Genomic DNA, 23288 nt, shown 5'->3' on the forward strand with positions numbered 1-23288 from the left:
CACTGTAAATAAATCCTGATTAAATTACGGTAAAAAGTACTGGCAACCTGAATGCAGCATCCATAAAAACCATTTGACCATAAAATTTTATGTCGATTTCTGCAGCAATATTTATGTAATTACAGTGATTTTACAGTAAATTTTACTGTTTATAAAATTAAGGTATATCAGAATTTTTGTTCCGTAAAATTTTATGGTAAAAATAGCTTTCATCTGTACTGGATTCAGAGTGCCAGTATTTTTTGTTGTCGTTTTAACCGGAATTTTTTTACAGTGTACTACGTCGAAGCATGTGTATTGAAAATCTTATAAGCATTGAGGTATTAAATAGTTCATTCACAAATGTCTTATTTGTAAAGGTAGTCAGCTCTTATAAGCAACTAGATCAGTTTTAGTTGATTGTGTGAACAATACCATGAGCCAAAACTATCAAAGCAAAGTGCTGAGGTACCGGCAAAAGTCCTCTAAATAAGGCATTGTTTTTAACAGGCAACTACAAACTTTTAGTAGAAGTTCAAGTCATTTTTTCAGTGCGTTGAGGGTGATAGAAGTTGTTAATAGCTAGTGGAAAGACAGGTATTAAGAAAAAAAGGCAACTACAATCCTTCTAGCATTAGTGTGTTAAAAAGCAAGTGTATTTTAAAAGCTGTCTCTTAAAGAAGAGCGTGCTGTTAGCAAAAGAAAGCTCTGAGGTTTCAGAATTGCTTTTTAAAATTGAACCTTGATAAGCTTTTCGTGGTAAATCTCTGGCATACCCAGGCTTCAGACTTCGTGGAACCAGTCGCCATAAAGCAGGAAATCTGTTCAATACTAAAACATGAACAAAAGTTACTTCTATAAAAAAAAGGCACATTACACTATATCTCCATTAACTAAACATTAAACTGCTCAAAACTTTTCACATGCTTGTATCTGTTCTTTTGAAGTCTTAAGGAACGTTATTTTAATTTCAAAGTGCTTCAGATTTACAAAAACAATATTTCTCAACTAAGCTTAAAATATTTTGAAACAATTACCTCAATTTTATTAACTTTTTAGCAATGTATGACATCAATGTTATTAATTTACGAATTAACTGAAAATGATATTGTCTAAAAATATATACACATTGTTTGTCCCCTAAAATTCGCTATAATTATTTTTTCAATTGCATTAATTTTTAAATCGTGTAATAATTTGCTATTTTTAATTCTAATACATCTTTAATTTATTTAAAAAAAACTTTTTTATAAATAAATGAAAAGATTGTAAATCGGTAATGAGTCAATTCATTTATATACATGGTACTCTGCAAAAACCACCCTTAAATTTATATTTTACAATCCTTTTCAAAAATGATGTGAAAAATATAAGTATTAGAAATTTCAAAAGACCCCGCACAAATCTTATACAAATTAATTAGCTGAAAATTTAATGCATTGTAGTAAGAGTTCTAATTGATTGATGTACATAGTAGTAAACGTGCATTGCAATACACTGTAGTGAAAGCTCTCATTGATTGATATATATTGTAGTTAACATGCATTGTAATACATTGTAGTAAATATACAGTGTAATACATTGTAGTAAATATACAGTGTAATACATTGTAGTAAACATACAGTGTCATACATTGTAGTAAACATACATTGTGATATATTGTAGTAAAAGTTCTCATTGATTGAGAGTCCAAAAATGGATAGTATCCGAGATATGGAACCTCAAACATTAGAGATATAGGCAACTGTCACTGTGATGAGAGGTGCTTGAAGTGAGCAACATTGGCTTAGACATACTTGCCAACTTTTAAGCATTTGGCACAAAATTTTATTTTTTTTATTTAAAGTGGTAGTAAATATATACTATTTTTTCTTTTACAAACTTATTTTTTAATTGATTTTGATCGCCACTACTCTTAAAAAAATTAAGCATATACATTAATATGTGTAACTATCATGGTTGTCAGCTAAATATTTTTCAAATACAACATGTTTTTTTGCTTACAATTGAAATTTTAATTCCGTTTTACTACCACTGGGAAAAATTATAATGGAAGGGATCAAAAGTTGGCAGGTATGGCTTAGGTGAATACTAAGAAGTAATGCTTGCTAATGAAACCCTGGTTTTTCAGGCGTGTTGCTAGCTTTTTCATTACTTAATTTAACGTTTAATGCTTATTTAAAAGTTCTTTATTAGTTACGAGGGTTATTTTTAAGTAAGGTCCGCTTGGGAAAAAAAAAGGAAAGAAACTTTCCCAATGCAAATTTATTTTTCCGACTCTACATTCGTTTCTTTTTTTTTTCAGCATAGTTTTTCACCAAGTTTGCTTGAACACCTCACAACTAGATTTAGAATACTCTCTTCCTACAAACTTGCCGCCTGCTCCGTTAACCAAGAGAGCACGGCTATTTTCACATATTCGTCATCGCTGTAGTTATTGCTACCAAAATGATGTTTGAAATATCGCAAAAGATGAAAATCACTCAGCTCGAGGTCTGAGCTGTAGGGAGGGACGGTCCGAAACTCCCCAACCAAAAAGCTGGGGTCTCAGCTGCGGACAGAGTCATTGTCGTAGAGCAGTAAAATTCCCTGTAAGCATGGCAGGGAATTTTGCTACTTCGCAAATCTGACAGCGAAAGTATGCTGCAGCAGACAGATTTTTTGCCGACTAAAAACGCATCTCTCATCGTATCTCGCGCGTGGCAGGCGATTTGTTAAATTTGAGCATTTTAAAGATGCAGTTTATGCACACTTATACAGTTTACCTACATATTGTAACAGAACACAGTTGTTCCCAAGGAATGCTGGGACACGACACAAGCACTTGTTGCGACAAACGCGCCACCTATTAATGTACACGACAAAATGGCCCTTACTTAAAAAAACAAGCCTCGTACATTTCTTTTTTTCAATTTCTTAATGCCAATGCCGTGACTGAATTAGATAATTGAGAATTACTATTTATGGTTTGAGGTTACGATTTATGGTTACTATTTATCTTATCTTATTTTTTGTCAATGAGAACTTCTGAGCAGAATTTTTTAAACTACAACATATTAAATCTTTTAATAATTTGACCGAGAATTAATCTCTATAAAATTTTTGCAGGATCCTTTATACTAAAGAGAAGAAAAAAACATGAAAAGAAATATCAAAATTAAACATCAAAATATAGCGTATCACTTCTGTGGAAAGTATCACTGAGAATATTAATGCTTATTTTATTGCCGGATAAAGCAGAGAGAAGTTAAAATATGGTTATTACTTTATTATCCAGACAATAGAACTAATTTTAGTATTTTCAGCTTAGTAATTCCCTTTGATTTCAATACCGTTTTCTTCTTAAATATTAATATTCAATCTAATTTAATAATATTTTTTCACCTTAAACATAAGTACCTTAAATAGTAATTAATTCAGTTTTTACAAGGATTTTTAAAATAGACATTAAGCGAGGTCCTTACGTTAAAATTTGCCTGAATAAATCAAGATATAATTTAAATTTATAGAAATAGAGTCCATTAACACTCATTAAACAAAGAGAATAAATCTTGAAACTACTTTTGCTTATATTTAGTATTTGAATAATCCTATCATATAACAGTGAATATCTCCAGTGTTACTTTTTGGAGCAGTGATAAACTTATTTTTTAACATTTATTTAATCAAGCTAAAACCAACTTGATCTAATTTTTCTACAATTTTGAATTATTTAGCAAACTTTTAATCTCCAAAAGCTCGTTTTTCAGGCTGGTGTATTTAAACGAACCAACTATTTTCACTGAAATAGTGCATTCCTATTTGCCATGCATGAATAAAATATAAACCACTTACGTATTCTGGCTGGACGTGGAAGAGGAGATACTGTAGCATCTCGATAGGGGGCATTCGTAATGTCTTCGAAATTTACGATGAACATACATATCTGGCCCTCTTCATTGCGAATCGGTGCCGTCACCTGACTGCATAGGAACCTTGTTCCTGTGAAGATATAAAAGAATCAATCGCCAGAAGACATTTAATGACTTTCCTGTCGAGAGAATAAAATATTATGGCACGAGAAATACTATTAAGGACATGCCATGACATGAAAGTGGGATCCATGGGAATCAATTGAAAGCAAGGAGGGTGGTATACAATAAAATTATACGACGCCTTAAGGAGTTTTTGTGGCTATTAATGAATAAATATTAATTATTATTTACTTGGATAAAAATTCGACCATTGAACAATAAAAATTGTATATTGAAAAAATTTTACTGAACCACACGGAGAAGAAATTCTAGCTAAATGACCGTATTATATGGTAAAAAAACATAATTCCGGTTAATAAAACCAAAATATACGGTATTTGAACTATTATTTTGGTAATTTTGTCATTCATATGATAACGGTTAACCAGATATTATGTTTTTCAAAATTATAGTTATTATTACCCATAGAGAGTATTCCCATAGAGCCAAAAGCAATGTAATTTTTGCCATATTATGACCACATTATTTTTCTCAGTACACATTTAGCCAAGTTAACATCAGTTAAAGTAAGAGTAATAGTTAAAGTAATAGAACTTTATGCAAAAATCTACAAATTAAATGAAAATAAGCTTAAAAATTGCAAAAGTAGCTTTAATCGAAATACATTACGAACAAAAAATTTTGGTAGTTGTTCTAAAGAAAGACATTAAAAGTTAATAAATATGAAGACTAATATTGTAAAGAAATATGACATTTTGGAAAAGTTTGAATAAAAATTTAAAAGAAACTATTTGATGTTAAAGGTTTAACTTAACTTATTATAAAATCAACATTTGTTTAAAATTATTTACGCTGAGTGGTCAAATTATTACGACCACCCCTTCAGTACGCTGTTGGGCCACCTTTTGTGCGTATTACTGCCTTAATTCGTCTGGGCAAGGATTCTATGAGATGTTGGTAGGTGGTAGAAGGAATGCCAGACCATGCTCGCTGAACTGCACTTGCCAATTCCTGCAAACTTGATGGTACTGGATCCATCTGTTTGAGCGCCCGTTCAATTTCATCCCACAAATTCTCAATTGGATTGAGATCTGGGGATTGTGCTTGCCAACGAAGCATGTTAAATTCTCTGTCCTGCTCTTCGAACCATCTGAGGACAATGCCAGCTTTATGACAAGGAGCGTTGTCCTGCTGGAAGTATCCATCCCCGTCAGAGTACACCATTGACATAAACGGATGTACTTGATCAGCGATGATACTTAAATACCCTTGGGCATTGAGGCGTTGTGGTACAGGAATTAAAAGACCCAAGAGAACATTCCCCATACCATTACGTTGCCACCACCAGCTTGAAGTGTCGTGGCAATGCAGTTGGGGTCCATGCTTTCGTGGTGTTTTCTCCATATTCTCATCCTGCCATCTGCGCGATACATTTGAAATCGTGATTCATCGGACCACATGACCCTCTTCCAGTCATCTACTGTCCAATGTTTGTGCTCCTTTGCAAATTGGAGACGTCTGCGCTTGTTTAAAGCAGACAGTAGAGGCTTACGAACAGGTCGTCTGCTTCCATACCCTATACGGAGCAATGTACGTCGAACAGTCCGTTCAGAGACGTTCACAGTTGCTCCTTGATTAAGATCACTTGCAATTTGTCGCACTGTTGCTCTCCTGTTGCGCTGCACAACCCTGGCCAAATTCCCTCTGATCGAGCATTCAGTACCCTGTGACGACCACAAGTCTGACGTTGAGACCCGGTTTTTTGCTTGATTGTCCATTCTTTGTACACATTAACAACTGCTGCTCTAGAACACTTCACAAGTGCAGCCGTTTTGCTAATACTCGTTCCGACACATCTCGCACACACAATCATTCCACGTTGAAATTCAGTTAAATCACTTTTCCTTCTCATATCTGAGCAAGCAACACAGTATAACTGATGACTCACTTGTCCAGCATTCCCGTCATTTGCATAAAACTCTGAGGTGGTCATAATAATTTGGCCACTCAGTGTATATGTTTAAATGAATATAATTTATCCAGAACAAATTTAAAAAATGGAAATTTTGTGTTGAGTATCCAAACACAGATTTTCGGTTTTTAAGAATATTAGTTTGATTTGATTATTAAAATTCGAACCATTTTGCTTCAATTTCAGCTTGATATAGGTTCAGAAGTCTTACAGTAAATGACAAATTTTGCAGGAAAATAGTTTTTAAGTTTAAAATTACGTGACTATTTTAAATAAATCAATATAAAATAACTGTTTTAATAAATATATCAAAACTCTATATTTCTATCTCTATCTTTTTTTTTTGATTTCATATCCATTATTTTTTTATTTTTTAAAACAAAAAATGCGTTTTAATAAACAAATTTAAACTCTTTATATTAAAAAAATAATAAAGAAATCTATAAGAAAATAATTCAGAAAAACTGAAAAGCAAATTTGAAGGATAATTCGAACTGGTTTTTAATACCATACGACTGATTTATTTTAGCAAAAAACTATCAAAATAAATAAAAAGAAAATCCTAAACTAAATTAAAAACTCATAAACGTCATACATTAAGATGAATAATTTATCAGCATAAATAAAAGTTTCTGTTCATGAAAACTAGTTTATTTTTATGCAAATAACTTCTAAACTAATGTCAAACATATTAATTTGTGAAAATCTGAATATATATTTTTTAAATATTTCTATTTATTTTGATTATTAACGTACTGGTGTCTTAAAATATTTTTTTAGAAAATCCATAAAATATGTATACATTTTTGAACCGAAAGAACAAAAAAATACTGAAGAAATTAGCGAATGAACTTTCAACAAAATACTGCAAATTTGAAGAAAATTATCAAGCTTTAAAAACCAATCATTCTCGTATTCAACTCTTAGCAAAATTGTAACATCATTTATCATTTATGAATAATAACTTAATACAAAATGTATTCTATATTTACTTTATTTATTCAAATTTGTGTATTAACTTTTTAAAAATTTAGAATAAGTTGAGATGAATACATAAGTAAAGCATAACAATCAAATATGAAGTAAAAAATAATGACTTTTTACAAAATTAAACAAATTTAATAAAGTATTTAGTCATTCAAAAATTTATAAAATAAAATTTAACTCTGAAATAAAAAGTTATAACCAATTAAAAAATAGCTTTTTAAGATAACAAAATTAATAATTAATTCGATATAATACAAGCTGTTATAACTTAAGAGTAAAGCAATAAACTTTGGCGTCCTTCAGTAATAAATAAGGTTTCGTCTCCTTAGTTTGGTTGCGTCGTTTTTTTTAACTGTTTCTTTCAAGCGAATTTTATTGTGTTTGGGATCCCATACGTTTTGTGGAGAGTTTTGCTAATGTTTCTTCAAGAAGTTGTAGTAGGCAGAGCCCATAAAAAATAATTATTCGTGGACGTTATAGTCTAAGAAGAAAGTCAAGAAGCCATACAACTTCGCTTTGATTAATTTTTTAAGGCAGAAATTGTATTAAGTAAGACTTTACTTTAGAAAAATAAGTTATTGACAGTTTTTGTAAAATCCTTATTTAATGCAATCAACAACTTTTAACGTTTTCTATGAATTATTTAGATTTTTTTTTCATTATTTTCAAAAAAAATAGCCATTCTAACTGTTTAATAGAGTTTTCTTATGGTGCATGTGTAAAAGGTTTAATTAACAAGTAAAGTTAATTTACATAACTTCTTTTTATCACTTTACAGTTCGGAAACTAGTAATTCATAGCAAATTATTTAGTATATATTTACCCAGAGAAATAATTCTGTTAAAGTTACCGGACTGTATGGTAAGAATATTTTTTGGTATAAAAGACACAATTTTGGTTTTAAAAAAATAGACGGAATTTAAACCTTTTATTCTGTTTTTTCCTATTCTTATGTTAACGGTTGAAAATTCTGGTTTATGAAATTATAGTTCTTATTTCCAAACATTCAGTAAAAAATTCAAAACTGAAAAGTCAATTTAACTGAATGCTATATGGTATTAAAACAAAATTACCAAATTTTACCACATTTATCAAATTTCATCATATATAATGAAATTGTATTTTGTCGCATATCGTTAATTTTCCCGAAACACTTCGGTAAAATTTCCCGAGCTTTTGGGTGTTCCCTTAGAGCCAAAACCATTGCAAATTTTACCATATTCTGGTAGTTTTACCCCATAATTTTTTCTCAGTATAGGAAGATTCTAATTTATTTAGTCACGGATATCATTGAGGCATTTAATTGCATATACTTGTATTTATTTTCTTTACGTCAAAACAAAACTAAATTAATGAAAATAGAAATAATGAAATATGATAATTTTTCTAGAAAAAATTATCAATTCATTCTATCTAGTGGATCGAACTTTTCAGTATTATTATGATGGATTATTTTTTATATATTTTCATTTATAGTTAGAAGTTGAAAAATTACTTTTTGAAAAAAAAAATTTTTCTAAGTTTGCCTATTAGTTTAAAAAATGCACATTCAATGACTATTTTCTGTAAAGTGAAACAATATAGCTATTTAAAGAGAATATATGCAGTTGCATACCACCAAGTCCAAAGGAGAAAAAAATTCTGATAAAATTAAGATTGAAAGACCATAATTCTGGAAATAAAACCAAAATATATGGTAGTTAAACTATTCCTCTTGGTATATTTTCCCGTTTATATGATAACGGTTTAGCGAAAATTCCGGTTTTCAAAATTATAGTTCTTATTACAGAGCTTTTAGTAAAAATACAAAACAGAAAAGTAAATGTAACCAAACAAAGAGTCTCTTTAAGCCGCGCTCTAAGATATTATAAGAAAATTACCAAATTTTGAGATATTTTCCAAATTTTATTCATGCTTTTTTTCTCGGTGTTAATATATTTCTATAAAAGAGTTTTAAACTGTGCACAATATTAAACCCACATTTGAAACTGAAATATAATAACATTTGTTTTCAAATAGTTTCTAACTTTACAAAATCTAAAGCTTCAAATCTAATGCTTATAACAATATTTTAATAACTTCTGGACAAATTTGAAATTCGTTAAGAAATTTGCAGAAATTGTTTTACCTGTAGCAACAAGTAATCAATTATAAGTCTCTAAATTCCTACAATGGAATATAATTATCATAGCAATTGTTCTCAATACAGGCACTGTTAAGGTGACCAAGAGTTCTTCTGTAATTTTTTTTCTCGCCAGTCTATTATAGATGGATATATTTGCTTCAGATGAAACATCTCAAAAAGTTATGAAATTTTTATACAATTTTTAGCTTATTTACCTGACTGAAAATCGGCTGCGTATTTATTTTATTGCATATTTTTTTTTTCAAATATTGCACTTGAAACAAAATTTTAATGTTTTGTAAAAGCAGTTTAATGCCTCAACTGAAATGACAAACTATATTAAAAAAAATCACTCAAAAATCGGTTCTCGACATCAAAGATTCACAGTTGAGTTTACATTTGTATTTCTCACTCAAAATACTAATATAGTATATTATAATAGTTAATAGCTATATTAGTTGAGATGTTTATTATGATCTTTATAATACACTATTTAAGATAGATCAGTATATACATAGATAAGATATTTATTACAGAATTTAAGAGGTGTGATACCCCTGCCAGTATCCAGTGCCTGTGTTACAAAATATCAACATTCAAGTATTAAAAATTATATGTAATAGAGATATTTTTGAAAGCTATTGGTTTCTCCTTAAATCTTACGTAAACACTATTTGAGCTTCACAGCACATGCGCGAAAATTTCCTTACAAATCACAATGTCACTAATGCTAGCGTTATGATTGATATAATGTAAACGCTAAGCAGAAGCTTTCTAAAACCAATTCAAGAAAATCCTAAAAATAATTGTCATCAGAATCACTTATTGCCCTGAAAGTAATCAGAAAAATATTATTATGAATATCTAAAAAATAAAACTTTTATTACTTACTTCATATATTTATCATATATATGTAGTTAAATAAATTCGTAATATATGAATATAATTTCATATATACAGAGTTTGCATTTTTGCTTCACATATTATATGAATATATGAAGTAAAAATAAAATTTTTGCGTCATATATTTATATAAGAATGAAACTCATAAAACCTGTGAGAAGAATTCAAGATGGTAGGACAATTCGTCATTTCGAACAAAATTCATTCGCACTCTAAGAAATAAAACTCTCACATTTGACGATTCAGTAATCTTTGAGCGAGCTGTATTTCATTAATTTTGCGAACCATCTCGTCAAGAATTCGTGACGAAACCCGAGCTCTCAAATATATGACGAAAAAAGTTCCTCAATTGCAGAACCTCATTGTAAAGCATTGTGGGAGATTAACTAAAATGGAAAATATTGGCCCCTCTATATGGGGCCCACAATATGGGGATTATTATAAAAGGCACATACATACAAAAGTAAATTAGGCAATATGAGGTTTTTTTTTTTTTTTGAAAAAAATTAGAATGACAAAATTCGTTTCTTCGAAGAAGTGACGATAATTATTTTTCACTTTGACGAAATTTTTTCTCAGACAATATACCAGGAAACGGTTCCGTCAAAAACGAAGAAGGTTTCGTGAAATTTGAGTACCCAGTTTTTCACTGCATTTCCGTTAAAAACTTGAGGAAGTTAAATAAAAAAGGAATTTATTCTCGTAGGGTTTATTCTTTTATTATTTATTCCTTTATTATTTATTTTTTCACAGTAACGCAATTCCGCAATAAAAATATTAAATCACATTAAACAAATCATTTGTGACTGCTTAAACACAGTTTCTAATTAATTCTAACAGCTTCTGATACGTGTTTTCTTTTCGTGTTCAATATTCAAAGACGTTTCTTTGGTCAGAAGCAGTTGTGAGATTTCAGAAACTGTACTTCTTTTATGTCTGCCCAAAACTACCCACTACCGAAAATAGCTCGGGAATGCAACCAAAGAAGCCATCATTGGTAAAAAGAAGCAATATTATTTCGTGTTTCGAAAAGGAATATTCTACGGTCATTACGAGGGTCCAAAACTATTTCCAGCGATTCTCCTACTTCTCTTTATAGAAAAGTTCTCGAACAACTTTTTCCACCCAGCCAAACCTATTTGATTTTTTTTTCTTCTCTTCATTGGAACGTGAACTTATCTTAAAGCATGTTTTCTTGTCTACTACTTTCATCAAAATCAATGAGCCTCTTTCGTATGATGTAATGAAACATTCGGTATCGAAAAAAAGGGCTCTTATGTAAACGAGAAAAGGGTGAGCTAATCTAAATACGTTAGTAAAATTGCCTAAAATTATAGCATGAAACTGCCATTTAACCTTTTTTGCGAGATTGCAAATGTCTTTGACAACAAAAAATAATTAAATGCAGTTGAAACACTAAGCATATTTTTATAAACTAATTTAGCTTTTATTACTGTCTGTATTTATTTCATCTAATATAGCTTTTATCTGCTTGAAAATTCGATAATTAGATCAAAAAAAAATTTTTTGCGAATTGTATATGTTTCTTTTCAATGCAACAATAGTTATTTAGATTTTAACAACAAAATCATAAAGATAATGGTATTCAGGCTGTTAGTTGCACCTTAAAAAAATTTACGGCTCTTAATTATTAATGTTTACAGTGCGAGTTAATATGGACATGTTTATTTGAAAGCGTTTCTTAAAAATGGTGCAGAAATATATTAACTGCTGGGGCAAGAAAGCTGATTAAAAAATGATAACAATTCTGTGCAATAGCTTAGTGTTGAACCAAAGTAGTTCAGGGTATACAGCGTTCAGGCGAACGCGTATACCAATGAGGTGATACAGGTTCGAATTCCAGCGATGTTTAATTGATACAAAATCTACTACCGGCTCACACCGACCATTGTACTGACATAAATACCCTCAGTCTTAGATGGATCATGGGTAAGAATCACTATGCCGTCGGGCTAACCGTAAGAGATTTTTACCAATTCATGCGACATAAATGTGGGCTAGTTATATAAAAAAGTCCTCTACAAAGACTATCTTGTATCAATGCTATATCCTGGAGTACTCTTGACTTAGAAGTTGAGTTCAAAATTATAAGACAACGAGTTGAACATTGATAGTCGTTAACTCACAGTTGGGTCGGCTGTTCAACGCTGGATTTAGAATAAAACCTAAAATGAAATAGCTTAGTTTCTTAACTATTGCGTTGGCACAGCTCACAAATTATTATTCCTTTGGGTGATAAAAAGCTTCAAAATTTTCAGCGTTTTTTCTGTCTGTGATCTTTTTAACAAATTATTTCAAAATTAAATATCTCGGTACATCCTTGGCTAAAAAAAGGCTGATATATTACTGCGCCTTTAAGATACCTTTACAAATAAACATTATGCATAAACTCGTCATCTAATGTTAAACATTAAGGCATGTAGGATTTTTTTTTTAAAAAATAGGGCAACTAGTTATCTGTAAGTCATTTTCTTTTATGATTTTGTTAATAAAATCTAAATGAAGAAATAATAATTGCTGCATACCAAAATAACATGCACAAAGTGAAAAATATGCGAAACACCCTGAATAACCTTTAGTCTAATGATCGGATTTTCACAAACTAGGACCCAATCTTAATAATACGAGAGAGAGGGTGACCTCAAATGTGCTAATAAATTAGAGCAGATAATATTTCTAGCTAAGATATCAGACAAAAAAACGTACTTTCTCTTAATACAAGTTTTTTTTTTATTTATGATCCTCATGCAGACGTGTGTTAAATTTACTTATGGACCCTCATGCATGACGTATGCAGGAATCTGGAAAATAAGGCCCCCACAGTTTGGTCAGGAGAACGTTAGAAGATTTGATCCATTTAATGTTACATTTACTTATTGCGTATTCCGCCACATCCCGAAAAAATTTTAAGAAAATAGAAACATTTTGCATATACTTATATAAATCGTTTATCCAACGATAATGCCGAGCAGCAAAATAATTTATTATTTAATTTAACAAAAGCATTTATTTAATAACAGTATAATAGTATTTTATTTAACAAAAGTCTGATTTCGTATGGCAAAATACAAAATTAAAACGATATCGGTCAAAAATTTCTGAGACATCGAAAATCAAGCATTTGACTTTTTATCACTTATTCAATCAGTTTCAATGCTGCCGGCCGAAGAATCCCAGTGCATTAAATGGTGACCGGTGCACGTTAAATCTGTCGCGGTCACGAAATTCTCCAAGTTTCCATAACAAATCAATTGCTGAATTGGAGATTGGTCGTTTCCTGGTTCAGGTCAAAATTACCTGTGGATGAATGAATGGAGTATGATTAGGTGCTCACTGTAAAATGGGCTGTGACCTATATGTGTGGGGCCGAAGTCGTTTTCTTAGCCATAGATGGCCCCATTAAAAAAACACGAAACGCACCTTCTGCCTTAAAAAATTGCTTGATTTCAAGCAGACTTGCTGGTATAGACAAGTGGCATAAGTATCAACAACAGCAAACTAAAAGTTATTTTTTTCTATCAAGTACCTTGGTATTAATTTTTAAAAAATCGAGAACAGAATGCAGTGTATCTACCACTACAAATATGTAATTCCAGTTCACTAGAACCACAACCGTGAACTTAATACAGCTCTCACGATCAGCAAAAGTACGGTGATCTTCATACAGCTCCCCCGGCCTCTCATAAAACAGCAATGAATCAACTAGTGGTATCCGTTCATCGAATTCTATCACAGCTATAATTATGGTGGGGAGTACTGTAGTGTATCTACCACTACAAATATACAATTCCAGTTCACTAGTATATAAGACATGTTAACTCGATTCTATGTTAGGGTAACCTTTTCATAGATGAAGGTTGACATTGTCGGTTACTCCTCGCCCCACACAGAAGAAATACAATTTTGGACCAATTTCCAAATTTACTTAGACAATATGCTCCTACTATCACCCTTAGCTTCAACTTAATTTTATACTATTTTTACAATATTCTTAATGGTTCGTTGAAACTCATTCATCCCTGTTCATTGAGCTGTTATTCTTAGTAATAACATACGGAATTCTACAAATTGTAAAACCATTCAAATATTATAGTTAATCACTCAAATCACAATAGGAAATTTTCAAAATTACAAAAAAAAATATCATATTTTTTTAATTTTTCATTTAGTACTAACACCCAAATTTTTGTTTCTAATTTCATTCCATTGTTTCTCCACTTATTCCTTATTAATTAATTTTATTTCCTCTGTTGTATTTTTATTTTTGAAAATTAAATGATTTCCATCTTCAAACCAAACAATTTTTAATGAAATACAACATCATAAAGCCATAAAATTAAAACAAAAAAAAAATTCCATTGTAACTTATCTAAAGTCTAATTCTTATCTAAACAATTTTTCAAAAAAATATTTATTATGAAACAAGTGCAAGACGTACAACAAAAATGACAATTAACTGCAGCGAAGATAGTTTAAAATAAAACAAAAAAGTTTCTCGTGAAAAAAAAATGAATTAAGTAGTTTTTAACAGGGTTATATTTCTAAGAAGCAACTCTAAGCATAAACAAAATTTTATTTTACAGTTTTAGTTTACTTTTTTAACTTTATACTCCAATGATCATATTTTAAATTTCCTTTTCTTTAGTTCTAATGGCGCATTAAAAAAACAATTAAATATCAAAAAGAAAACAATAAATCTATTAATGAAAGCGAGCAGGTCAGTAGCAATCCCAGATTGATGTCAGGAAAAGAGCAGGATATCTAACAGGCAAGACAAGTCCATCTCTTGGTGGAGATCAAACAAAGTACAAAAGGGATTAAGAACCACATTGATGCGACTTGGATGTTTATTAAGGCAATCGTGACCAGATATCAGACGAAACATGGTGACAGATTTCATCCTAAGCCAATGAGAGACATTGAGAATCTGTTTTAAGCCATGATTTACTAGATTCGCGGAAAGAGTCCCTGAAGATGCTTTTTATTAGACATTTGACATTATAAAAAGGAAGTCTGAGATAAAATCTCTGGAGGACAGAGGTCTCCTTTTTTGCCAGGAAATCAGCCGCCACATTTCTCTGGATTACACAGTTGACCGGAATCCATTGGAACACTATTGTCTTATTATTAATGGCAAACCAGTTGAGAAGATTTAAGCAATCATCGATGGTTAAAATTCTATAGTGGCTGGGTGCGTCAATCGCTTGAAGCCTTTAGATCAGATAGTATTTTTTCTTTCATTTTCAATATCACTACATTTATGCATCAAATAAAAAAAATCCGTCGGAACAAACGGATACCTGAAATGCTCTTTAAAATAAAAATGTTCTTTCATTCTCATTTTCATGAGAATGAAAGAATATTTATGCCTTGACCGGTATTCGAACCCCGAACCTTTCTGATGCAAGGCCAGTTCCCGGACCCCTATCAAAATGAAGCACATCAAAATAAAATCATATCAAAAATAAAGAAAGCAAAAAAGTTTATTTAAGTTGTTTATTAAATGTTTGTTAAAAAAAGTCAAAGGGGGCGTTGCAAAACGTTTGTTTTTCGAAATTGCTTAAGAAGCTATTGTCAACATTTTTACTTTACGAAAAAAACAAAGATTTTTTTAATTAATTATTATTTAAAGTATATTGTAAAATTCACATCACTTAATATTTCGATATATAATCAGGTGGAGTTTTCGATTAACTATATTTATTCCCAGAAGCAATACTTTTTTAAAATAAATTGCCTCATGTAACTCAGAATCGTAGAACTTTTTAAAACAACATAACATTCAATCTGACTTAGTATGTGTTTGATAACTCAGTTTTGAGACACTGTTTTTGTTAACTCGATATATTTAGAAAGCAGATTTTTGTGTCAAAAATGAAAAAGAACATTCGATTTTTTTTTGCTGGTGAAGGTGAAGCCTATACAGTGGAAAGTAATTGTTTCTTAATGGCATTGGGAAAATGATTCCCTGACGCACTTTTTCCTCCGGCTTAAATTTAAGACGATAATGGCCCCTCCAAATTCGAGCATTTTCTCATTAAAATAATAAAAAAAAATCAGAGTAATGTAATTTTTTTTCTATCGAGCGTTTCTTTCGCAACAGACACGTGTGAGTTACGAAATATCCGGAAACATTAAGCCGTTTGTGCCTCTCTTTTGGTAGTAACAGATAATTTTATTACTAAAACACGTACGAGTTACTTAATTTAAAAGAAAACTTACATCACATGGTTTCATGCTATTACTTAATTATATTTAAGCGATGATTTCTACTACTAAAAAAAAAATGCTTTAAAAATATATGTGACATCGTCGGCTAATAAGTTATTTTTGTAAGGCAAAACTTCAGAGAAATAAAAAACGTTTCTTATTATAATGTTTCCAATAATTCTAAAGTTAATTACTTATAGCTAGGATCGAAACATTTTATTGCAAAACTGAAAATAGTTTTGATGTTGTATTATGGAGAGAGAAAATAATCATAAAAACCATAAAAATATGGCGAAATAAGATAAACATGTTTTTAAAAAAAAGGTAAAACATAAAACGTAAAGGTTTGATTAGCCACGATCAACAAGATCATACTAAAGATGCACTTTGAGGAATAAAATCGGATGCATATATAGATATAGACAGCAAAAAGAATAGAGTGTGCTAAGAATAGGAATTACTATGAATTACTTTTTATCTAATGATCGGATTTTTAAGAAATGTAGTTTTGCTCATTTTCAAGCTATATTATTAAAAAAAAAAACTTATTATAATATTTCATTATGAAAAATCTGAATTGTGAACAAAAGAAATAAAAATTAAATGTTCGATCTCAGAATTATAAACGTATCCTATCTTTTTGTCTGTTTTTGTATAAAATGAATGGTACGATTTACCGAAACTCTGTGTGATTTTGTCTCAGGGCATAAATGCAACTAAACAATTCGTTAGAGTCAATGGATTTTAAAAATAGGTAAATGTTAGTTTTGACCCTATACAAAGAAAAAATTCGGTTAAGATCACCGCACTAATGCAATGTTTGGTAACGACATTTCTAATGAAAAAACCATAAATCTGGTTAATGAAGTCAAATTATACGGTATTTAACTTTTCCGTTTATACAGTATCAGTTTACCAGAAATTCTAATTTTCTAAATTACATTTCTCATTACTGCCCAATTTAGTAAAATCCTATAAGGTAAATTTAACCAAATAAATGGTTTTAATGCGATGTTCTAAAGTATCGTCTTAAGATTACTAAGTTTTAGCACATTTAACAAATTTTGTCACGTATTACAGAGTCATATTTCATTATTAATTTTTCCAAAATCATTACCAAAGCGCTTCGATGAAAATTACAGAGCATTTTAGTATTCCCATAGAGCTAGAAACACTGTAAGTTTTACCATATTTTGATAGTCATGAGCATACTTTTTTTTCTCAGTATTGTGAGCGAAGATAAAAAATAAAATTATGTGTTTCTCTTTCACAAAAAAATTAAAATCTACATTTTTTTCAGCGTCTCTCCGACGAAGGAGTTTAAGATCTCAATTTATATGTAAAAGACCAATTTAATTTCATATTGTACATTCCATGTGCCTCTTGTGAAATTTTGGACATCAATATTGTAAACTCAAGAAAATCACCTGAAAGTCTATCAATAATTTTCTTTTCCGTTTTTTTTTCTTTCTGATGAGCCATCTATAAAAAGTTTTGGGAAGAGAAACTTATAAAACTCCTTTCTATTATGCTATAAAAAAGTCAGGGCCGGGACATACTAGTTGGTAAGGCATTAATCCCATGTCCAAATGGTCGCGAGTTCGATCCCCGTCAGCCGTTGACTTCCCGTGTAGTAAATGTTGACTGGTGCACGTTAACTCTGTCGGGTCTCAAAGTCCTCAGTGCTCCCATAACAAATCATACCTACTGAAGGTACTGAATTGGAGATTGATAGATATATGCTTCAGGTCAGCAATACTATCTGTGGATGAATAAATTGATGTATGAATAGGTCCGCCCTATAAACGGACTGTGACATATGTGTCGGAAATGTCAAATTCTTGGCCATAGATGGCGCCACTGGAAAACAAGAAGAAGAGCACCCCCTTTGCCTTGGTGCCATGCGACAACAACAATAATAAAAAAGGTTATCATAGGTCAATAATAAATGCTAACCTTTACTGCGAATCTCTCTATTTCAACGGAATATTTGAAGATGAACTAAGTCAACAAAAAAATCCATTCAGTACACAGTAAAGTAAATTTTGAATATGTGTATTTTTATTTTATAACCGTCGTTGAACAGCCGACCCAATTTTTTAGTTTACGACTACTAATGTTCAACTCCGTAGCCTTGTAATTTTGAATCCAATCCAGAAGACAAGGAAAGTCCTGGATCAAGCATTGGGAAGATTTGCCTTCGTGGAGGACTTTTTGATGGAACTAAACCGTTTTTACGTTACATGAAAAGGAAGACCATGAGAATCTCATACGATTAGCCTGACGACAAGGGTACTCTAACCCATGAACTATCTACGAGGATATTTCACGTCAGCACAGTGGTCGGTGAGAGCCGGAAGCGGAATTCCTATGGACCAGCCGTCTCTGAGATTCGAACCTGGTTGACCTCATTGGAAGGCAAACACTTATCCCTTGAGCCATCGGAGCTCGAATATATACATTATTAATAAAAGTTTGAAAATAAATTTTTTTCCGTCAATAACATATTCTCTTAACAGACAAAACGTTCAGTTCTATTCCTCAAACCCACTAGCTTAAAACAATATCTATGCACTAAAGCAGAGGTCGCCAAAGTGGTCTATATAAACCCCTAGGGGTCTATTTAACAAACGCGGGGGTCGATCTGAGACAGGGGGGCGAATGGGGGGCGATCCGAATCAGAAGGGGCGATTGTGGGTCGGAAAAAAAAAACAGTTCTCAATACGCAAATCACACATACCTAATTAAGTATGTAAAATTTGTGAATTTTTTTTATAATTGACTCAATATCAGTTTCTTTATAAAACATAAATTAATAAACGTATATTTATTGGGGTGAAACAAGTATTTACGTACCACCGCGCAGTGGCACGAACTCAGCGCAGTTTATAAGTCATATGCATATGTGCGCTTGTCCAAATGTCACGTGTGACGAGCATTGACGTTACAAATGCAAATATCATACGCAGTTTCAGCTATCTTTGCAAACTGTGTTGAATATTTGCAGTGTCATTATTAAAACTTTTATAGTTTTGGATAATTAGTTATTGTTTCGATAAAACCATTCGTTTGGTTTAGATATCAATTTTAATTATCAATGCACAAAAAAGAAGGTAAGCATTAATAATATGGATTAGTACAGCCCGCGACAAAACTATAGCACACTTTGTATTTTTTTACGAAAATTACAAAATTGACCTATTTTGACGAAAATTAAAATTGACCAATTTTGAACCCAATATAGCGAACCTTGCAAAAAAACACCAGGCACGCCTATCTCATTGATCAAGAAGCAGTAAATCTTTAGTTACTTTACTTATTATATTTACTTATGCATAGTTACGTATTATTTAATAACAAGGTATTTAAATTTCAATATTAATATATTTTTCATAAAACTATTGTTACACCATGTACTATTACTTTGATAAATGTTTAAAATCATAAAATAAATGTACAAACACAGTATCTAATAGAGTTTTATTTTAATTAACAGAAAATTACTTTTGTGGGGGTCGATGGAGACTTCGAAAAATTATATAGGGGTCGATGATCAAAAAAGTTTGGCGATCCCTGCACTAAAGTATAGTGCAATGAATCTAGATCAAGATTTTCGTATTAAGTTTTGTTACCACAAATCAATCCACAAATGAGACTCATATTCGGTAATTCCCCAAAGAAAAATCTGCGATGCTTTCACGCTTATTTATTGCTATGATTCTATGACGCAAACATATTTTTAGAATGAACCTGCCTTTTGACTCTCATTGTTTACGGTGTAGTATGCCTTCGACAGATAGAAGCAGACATGTTTCATCTTTCTGAATGTTTTAGTCAATTTCTCATTGTCCTTTGGGAACACTAGAGAATAGCTAAAACCATACGGTAGTGATGATTTGAGTGTTTTTCCCCAAATATCATATGCTGCTTATTTATTTTCCGTCCTAGACTATTAAAAGCTTAGAAAAACTGCAATTCGGATAATTGTCCACGAAAAGCTAATGTTGCTTACCGTAATATTCAGAATTGACGGTATTAACAATGAAGAAAAATATCACATCAATATTCTAACAGAAACTTGCAGTATGACAAATAGTAGCTTTACATATCATAGTTTGACTCGTAAAATTATACTGTTTTTATGAAGTATGGAAGTAAAACCTCTGCCGGTATTTAATGTATAATTCAAATTGTTAGGATTTGAAGGGAATGAATTGATGAATAGTGTTAGTGAAGGAATTGAACTTGTATATATTATAAAAAAAATCTTCAAATGAATCTGATGATGAATGATGAAATGAGTCTAATGCGATGTAAAATAAGATGACATTTATAAAGAGTTGGATGTTTTAAAAAAAACGGAAAATTCTGAACACCTTTAGATCTAATGATCAGATCTTTACGTTCTAAGATTCAATCTTAATGTTTCATGGGGGTGACCATGAATATTCTAAATAATTAATTAGTGCAGAATTAGTGTTACGAAATCAGATACAAAAACACACTTTCTCGGAATGAACATACCTTTTTTTCGACGGATTCCAATCTTTGACCACCAAAATATATGAGTTAGCCTCAATCGGGGAAATATAGTCCCCATAGTTTGATCAGAAGAGCTTTTCAAAGTTTGAACCTCATAATGTTAATCTTATTTTTACTTTTCGTCATACTCGAGAGCTTTTTAAATTAATTGAAAACTTTTTGCATACAATTCTTCTTCTTCTTCAGCACGACAGCCCCTTACATGCCTTGGCTGGCTCAACCACGCGAATATTCCAAGTGCCAATTTTCAAGTCGTTTTCCGTTCCCAGTCATTTGGGTAGAGTCCTGCCGGTTTCCACGTGTTGTTGAGGTTTCTGAACTGGAAGTTTTTTACAGTGTGGGGTAGTTGGCCCCTCGCCAAATCCCCAAACTCGAGGACCAGGGTGTTCCTCTTTGTCTGGTGTCTCCCCTCCGACCTGTCCGGCATGGGTGACCCTGCCAGTAGCTAAACTACCGCCGGCAAATTGTTGTTGCATACAATTACAAAATTCATTTATCCAAAGATAATTCCATGCGAAAAATAAATTTTACTAAGTATGTGAGTGATTCTTTGGAAACATGACAATTCGGAAAAAAAAATTCTTCAAATTTAAAATCTTCAAAATAATCTAAATTTTTTTTGTATATTTATTTAGTTGCATTCATTAATATCTTGCAGACAGTAGTGTAGTTTATTGACATTTGCTCAAGAAAAAAAATTAAATAGGAATTCACCAAATTTTGAATGCCAGGAAAATGACATATTAGCTTAGAAGTTAAACAAACAGTCATTTTAAGCTAATAGTAAGTAGCTCAACTTAAGAACCTCAAAAAAACAAAGTTGAAAAAGTTAATTTTAACTTTTTATGTAAATAAATTCCCATAATAATTATTGTGAGCAATTTGAACATGCATTTTCCTCTCGGCTTCCAGTTTTTTTTTCCTCAATTTATTTTTCCTTGATTGTTTTTAGGCTCCATGTTTCAAAATAATTTAGTAAAATAAATTTTATAATAATTTACATCATAATTTTTTTATGTTATTTAAATTTAAAATATTTCAAATTATTTTGCTTTACAACTTTATTACATTCTTTAATTTATACTCCCAAGTAAAGTTTAAAGACAATGGCAGAATTCAATTGCACAGTGATGTTCTTAGCTTACTTTTATATTTTAACTATCTGTGTTTTGAAAAAATTATAACCTAAAGCCTTTGTGTTATATGGACTACGAATTGTTCAAATTAATTATTTCATTCACTGTTAAAAGAATCAAAAATGTTTATGTTGTAGATATGTACAGAATAAAATTGTGTATAATAATCAATCACTAAATAAATAAATAACTTTGATTATATGCATGCATATTACAATCTTACATAAGCTGGGTATTAGTTTAATATTTGTTTTCCCTCTTTATACTGCTAAAAAAAACACATTATTGACAGAAAAAAAATTTTTCAACGAAGTTTTTGGAAATAATACTCTCTGCATATATTCTAGAAAAGCTTACAAAGGTTGAGATAAAAAAAAAATTAGACATAGAAAAATTTATGGAAGTTTTGAAGCTAGCTACAGTTGGAAATATAGTTTGTGACATACCAGGAAAATGACATTTTGAAACTCAATTAAATTTTTTAACTATACAAAGCAGTCAATGGTAATGAAAGTCATATTAAAATGCTAACGGCAATGCTAATTATGAATTTTTTTTAAAAAGTTCTTTTGGCAGTATAGCATTAGATCTTGCAGCAAAAGACTGTCGATTGTCGTATTTCGTGAGAATCACCCATATTGTTTTTTTATTATTTTATTCATCAACAGTTGAAAACGTTTTGAATTGTAAAGTATTAAATTACTTAAATCATTTTAAAGTAATCATTTTAGCGTAATCATTTAATGTAATGAAATCATTTTAATGCAATTTTACATACCAAAATACAAAATTTGAGAAAAATAAATTGAATAGTTCTGAGGAAATCGAATTTTTAAAAAGTCGTATAGTTAACCTCTTAACACTTAAGCACCTTTTTAATAACACTAAAATTTTAAAAACTCAAAACGTAATATAAAATTGAAAATCAAACCCTCTTGATTGTACGAAACATTTGGCCTATAATGGATAAGTTAATTAGAATTTGATGCAAAACAAAAATGTATCGTGTTCGAAATAAGTGTTCAACCGATTTGCTGCATTTCCAATACTGCAAAAAATTCAGTATTAAATTATAGTAAAAAGTACAGGTACTCAGGTAACAAGTATTTTTACTGGAACATCTTACGGAACAATAATCTAATAAACCGTAATTTTGACAGTAATAATTACAGAAGAATCCCAGAATCCCTCTAATTAAATAATTATTACTGTAAAATTTACGGTTTAATATTTTACGACATTATATTTTACAATATAAATGGATTTTGCAGCAAAATGAATTTTACGAACGATGCGTCTAAAGTCCGGTACTTTATATCGTAATTTGATCCGGAATTTATGTGTTACTTAAGAATTTTCAAGATTATTTTATTACTATTTTATGTGTTACTTTATGTGTTTATGTGTACTACCGAAAAAATTATTTCTTCCAAAAAACA

At 30.7% G+C, this 23288-nt stretch overlaps 1 protein-coding gene across 1 annotated transcript in view; it reads right to left on the reverse strand.

The window, feature by feature from the left end:
- Positions 1 to 23288, reverse strand: part of LOC107443883 (voltage-gated inwardly rectifying potassium channel KCNH6) — a 398114-nt gene that overhangs the window by 263609 nt on the left and 111217 nt on the right. The window contains exons 3-4 of the mRNA XM_071183149.1: positions 3814 to 3960; positions 721 to 810 (exon numbers count right to left, since the gene is read on the reverse strand). Of these exons, the coding sequence (XP_071039250.1) occupies positions 721 to 810; positions 3814 to 3960 (237 nt within the window). The remainder of the gene's footprint in view (positions 1 to 720; positions 811 to 3813; positions 3961 to 23288) is intronic.

Source organism: Parasteatoda tepidariorum, chromosome 7 (genome assembly GCF_043381705.1).
Source record: "Parasteatoda tepidariorum isolate YZ-2023 chromosome 7, CAS_Ptep_4.0, whole genome shotgun sequence".
Lineage (NCBI taxonomy): Eukaryota > Metazoa > Arthropoda > Arachnida > Araneae > Theridiidae > Parasteatoda > Parasteatoda tepidariorum.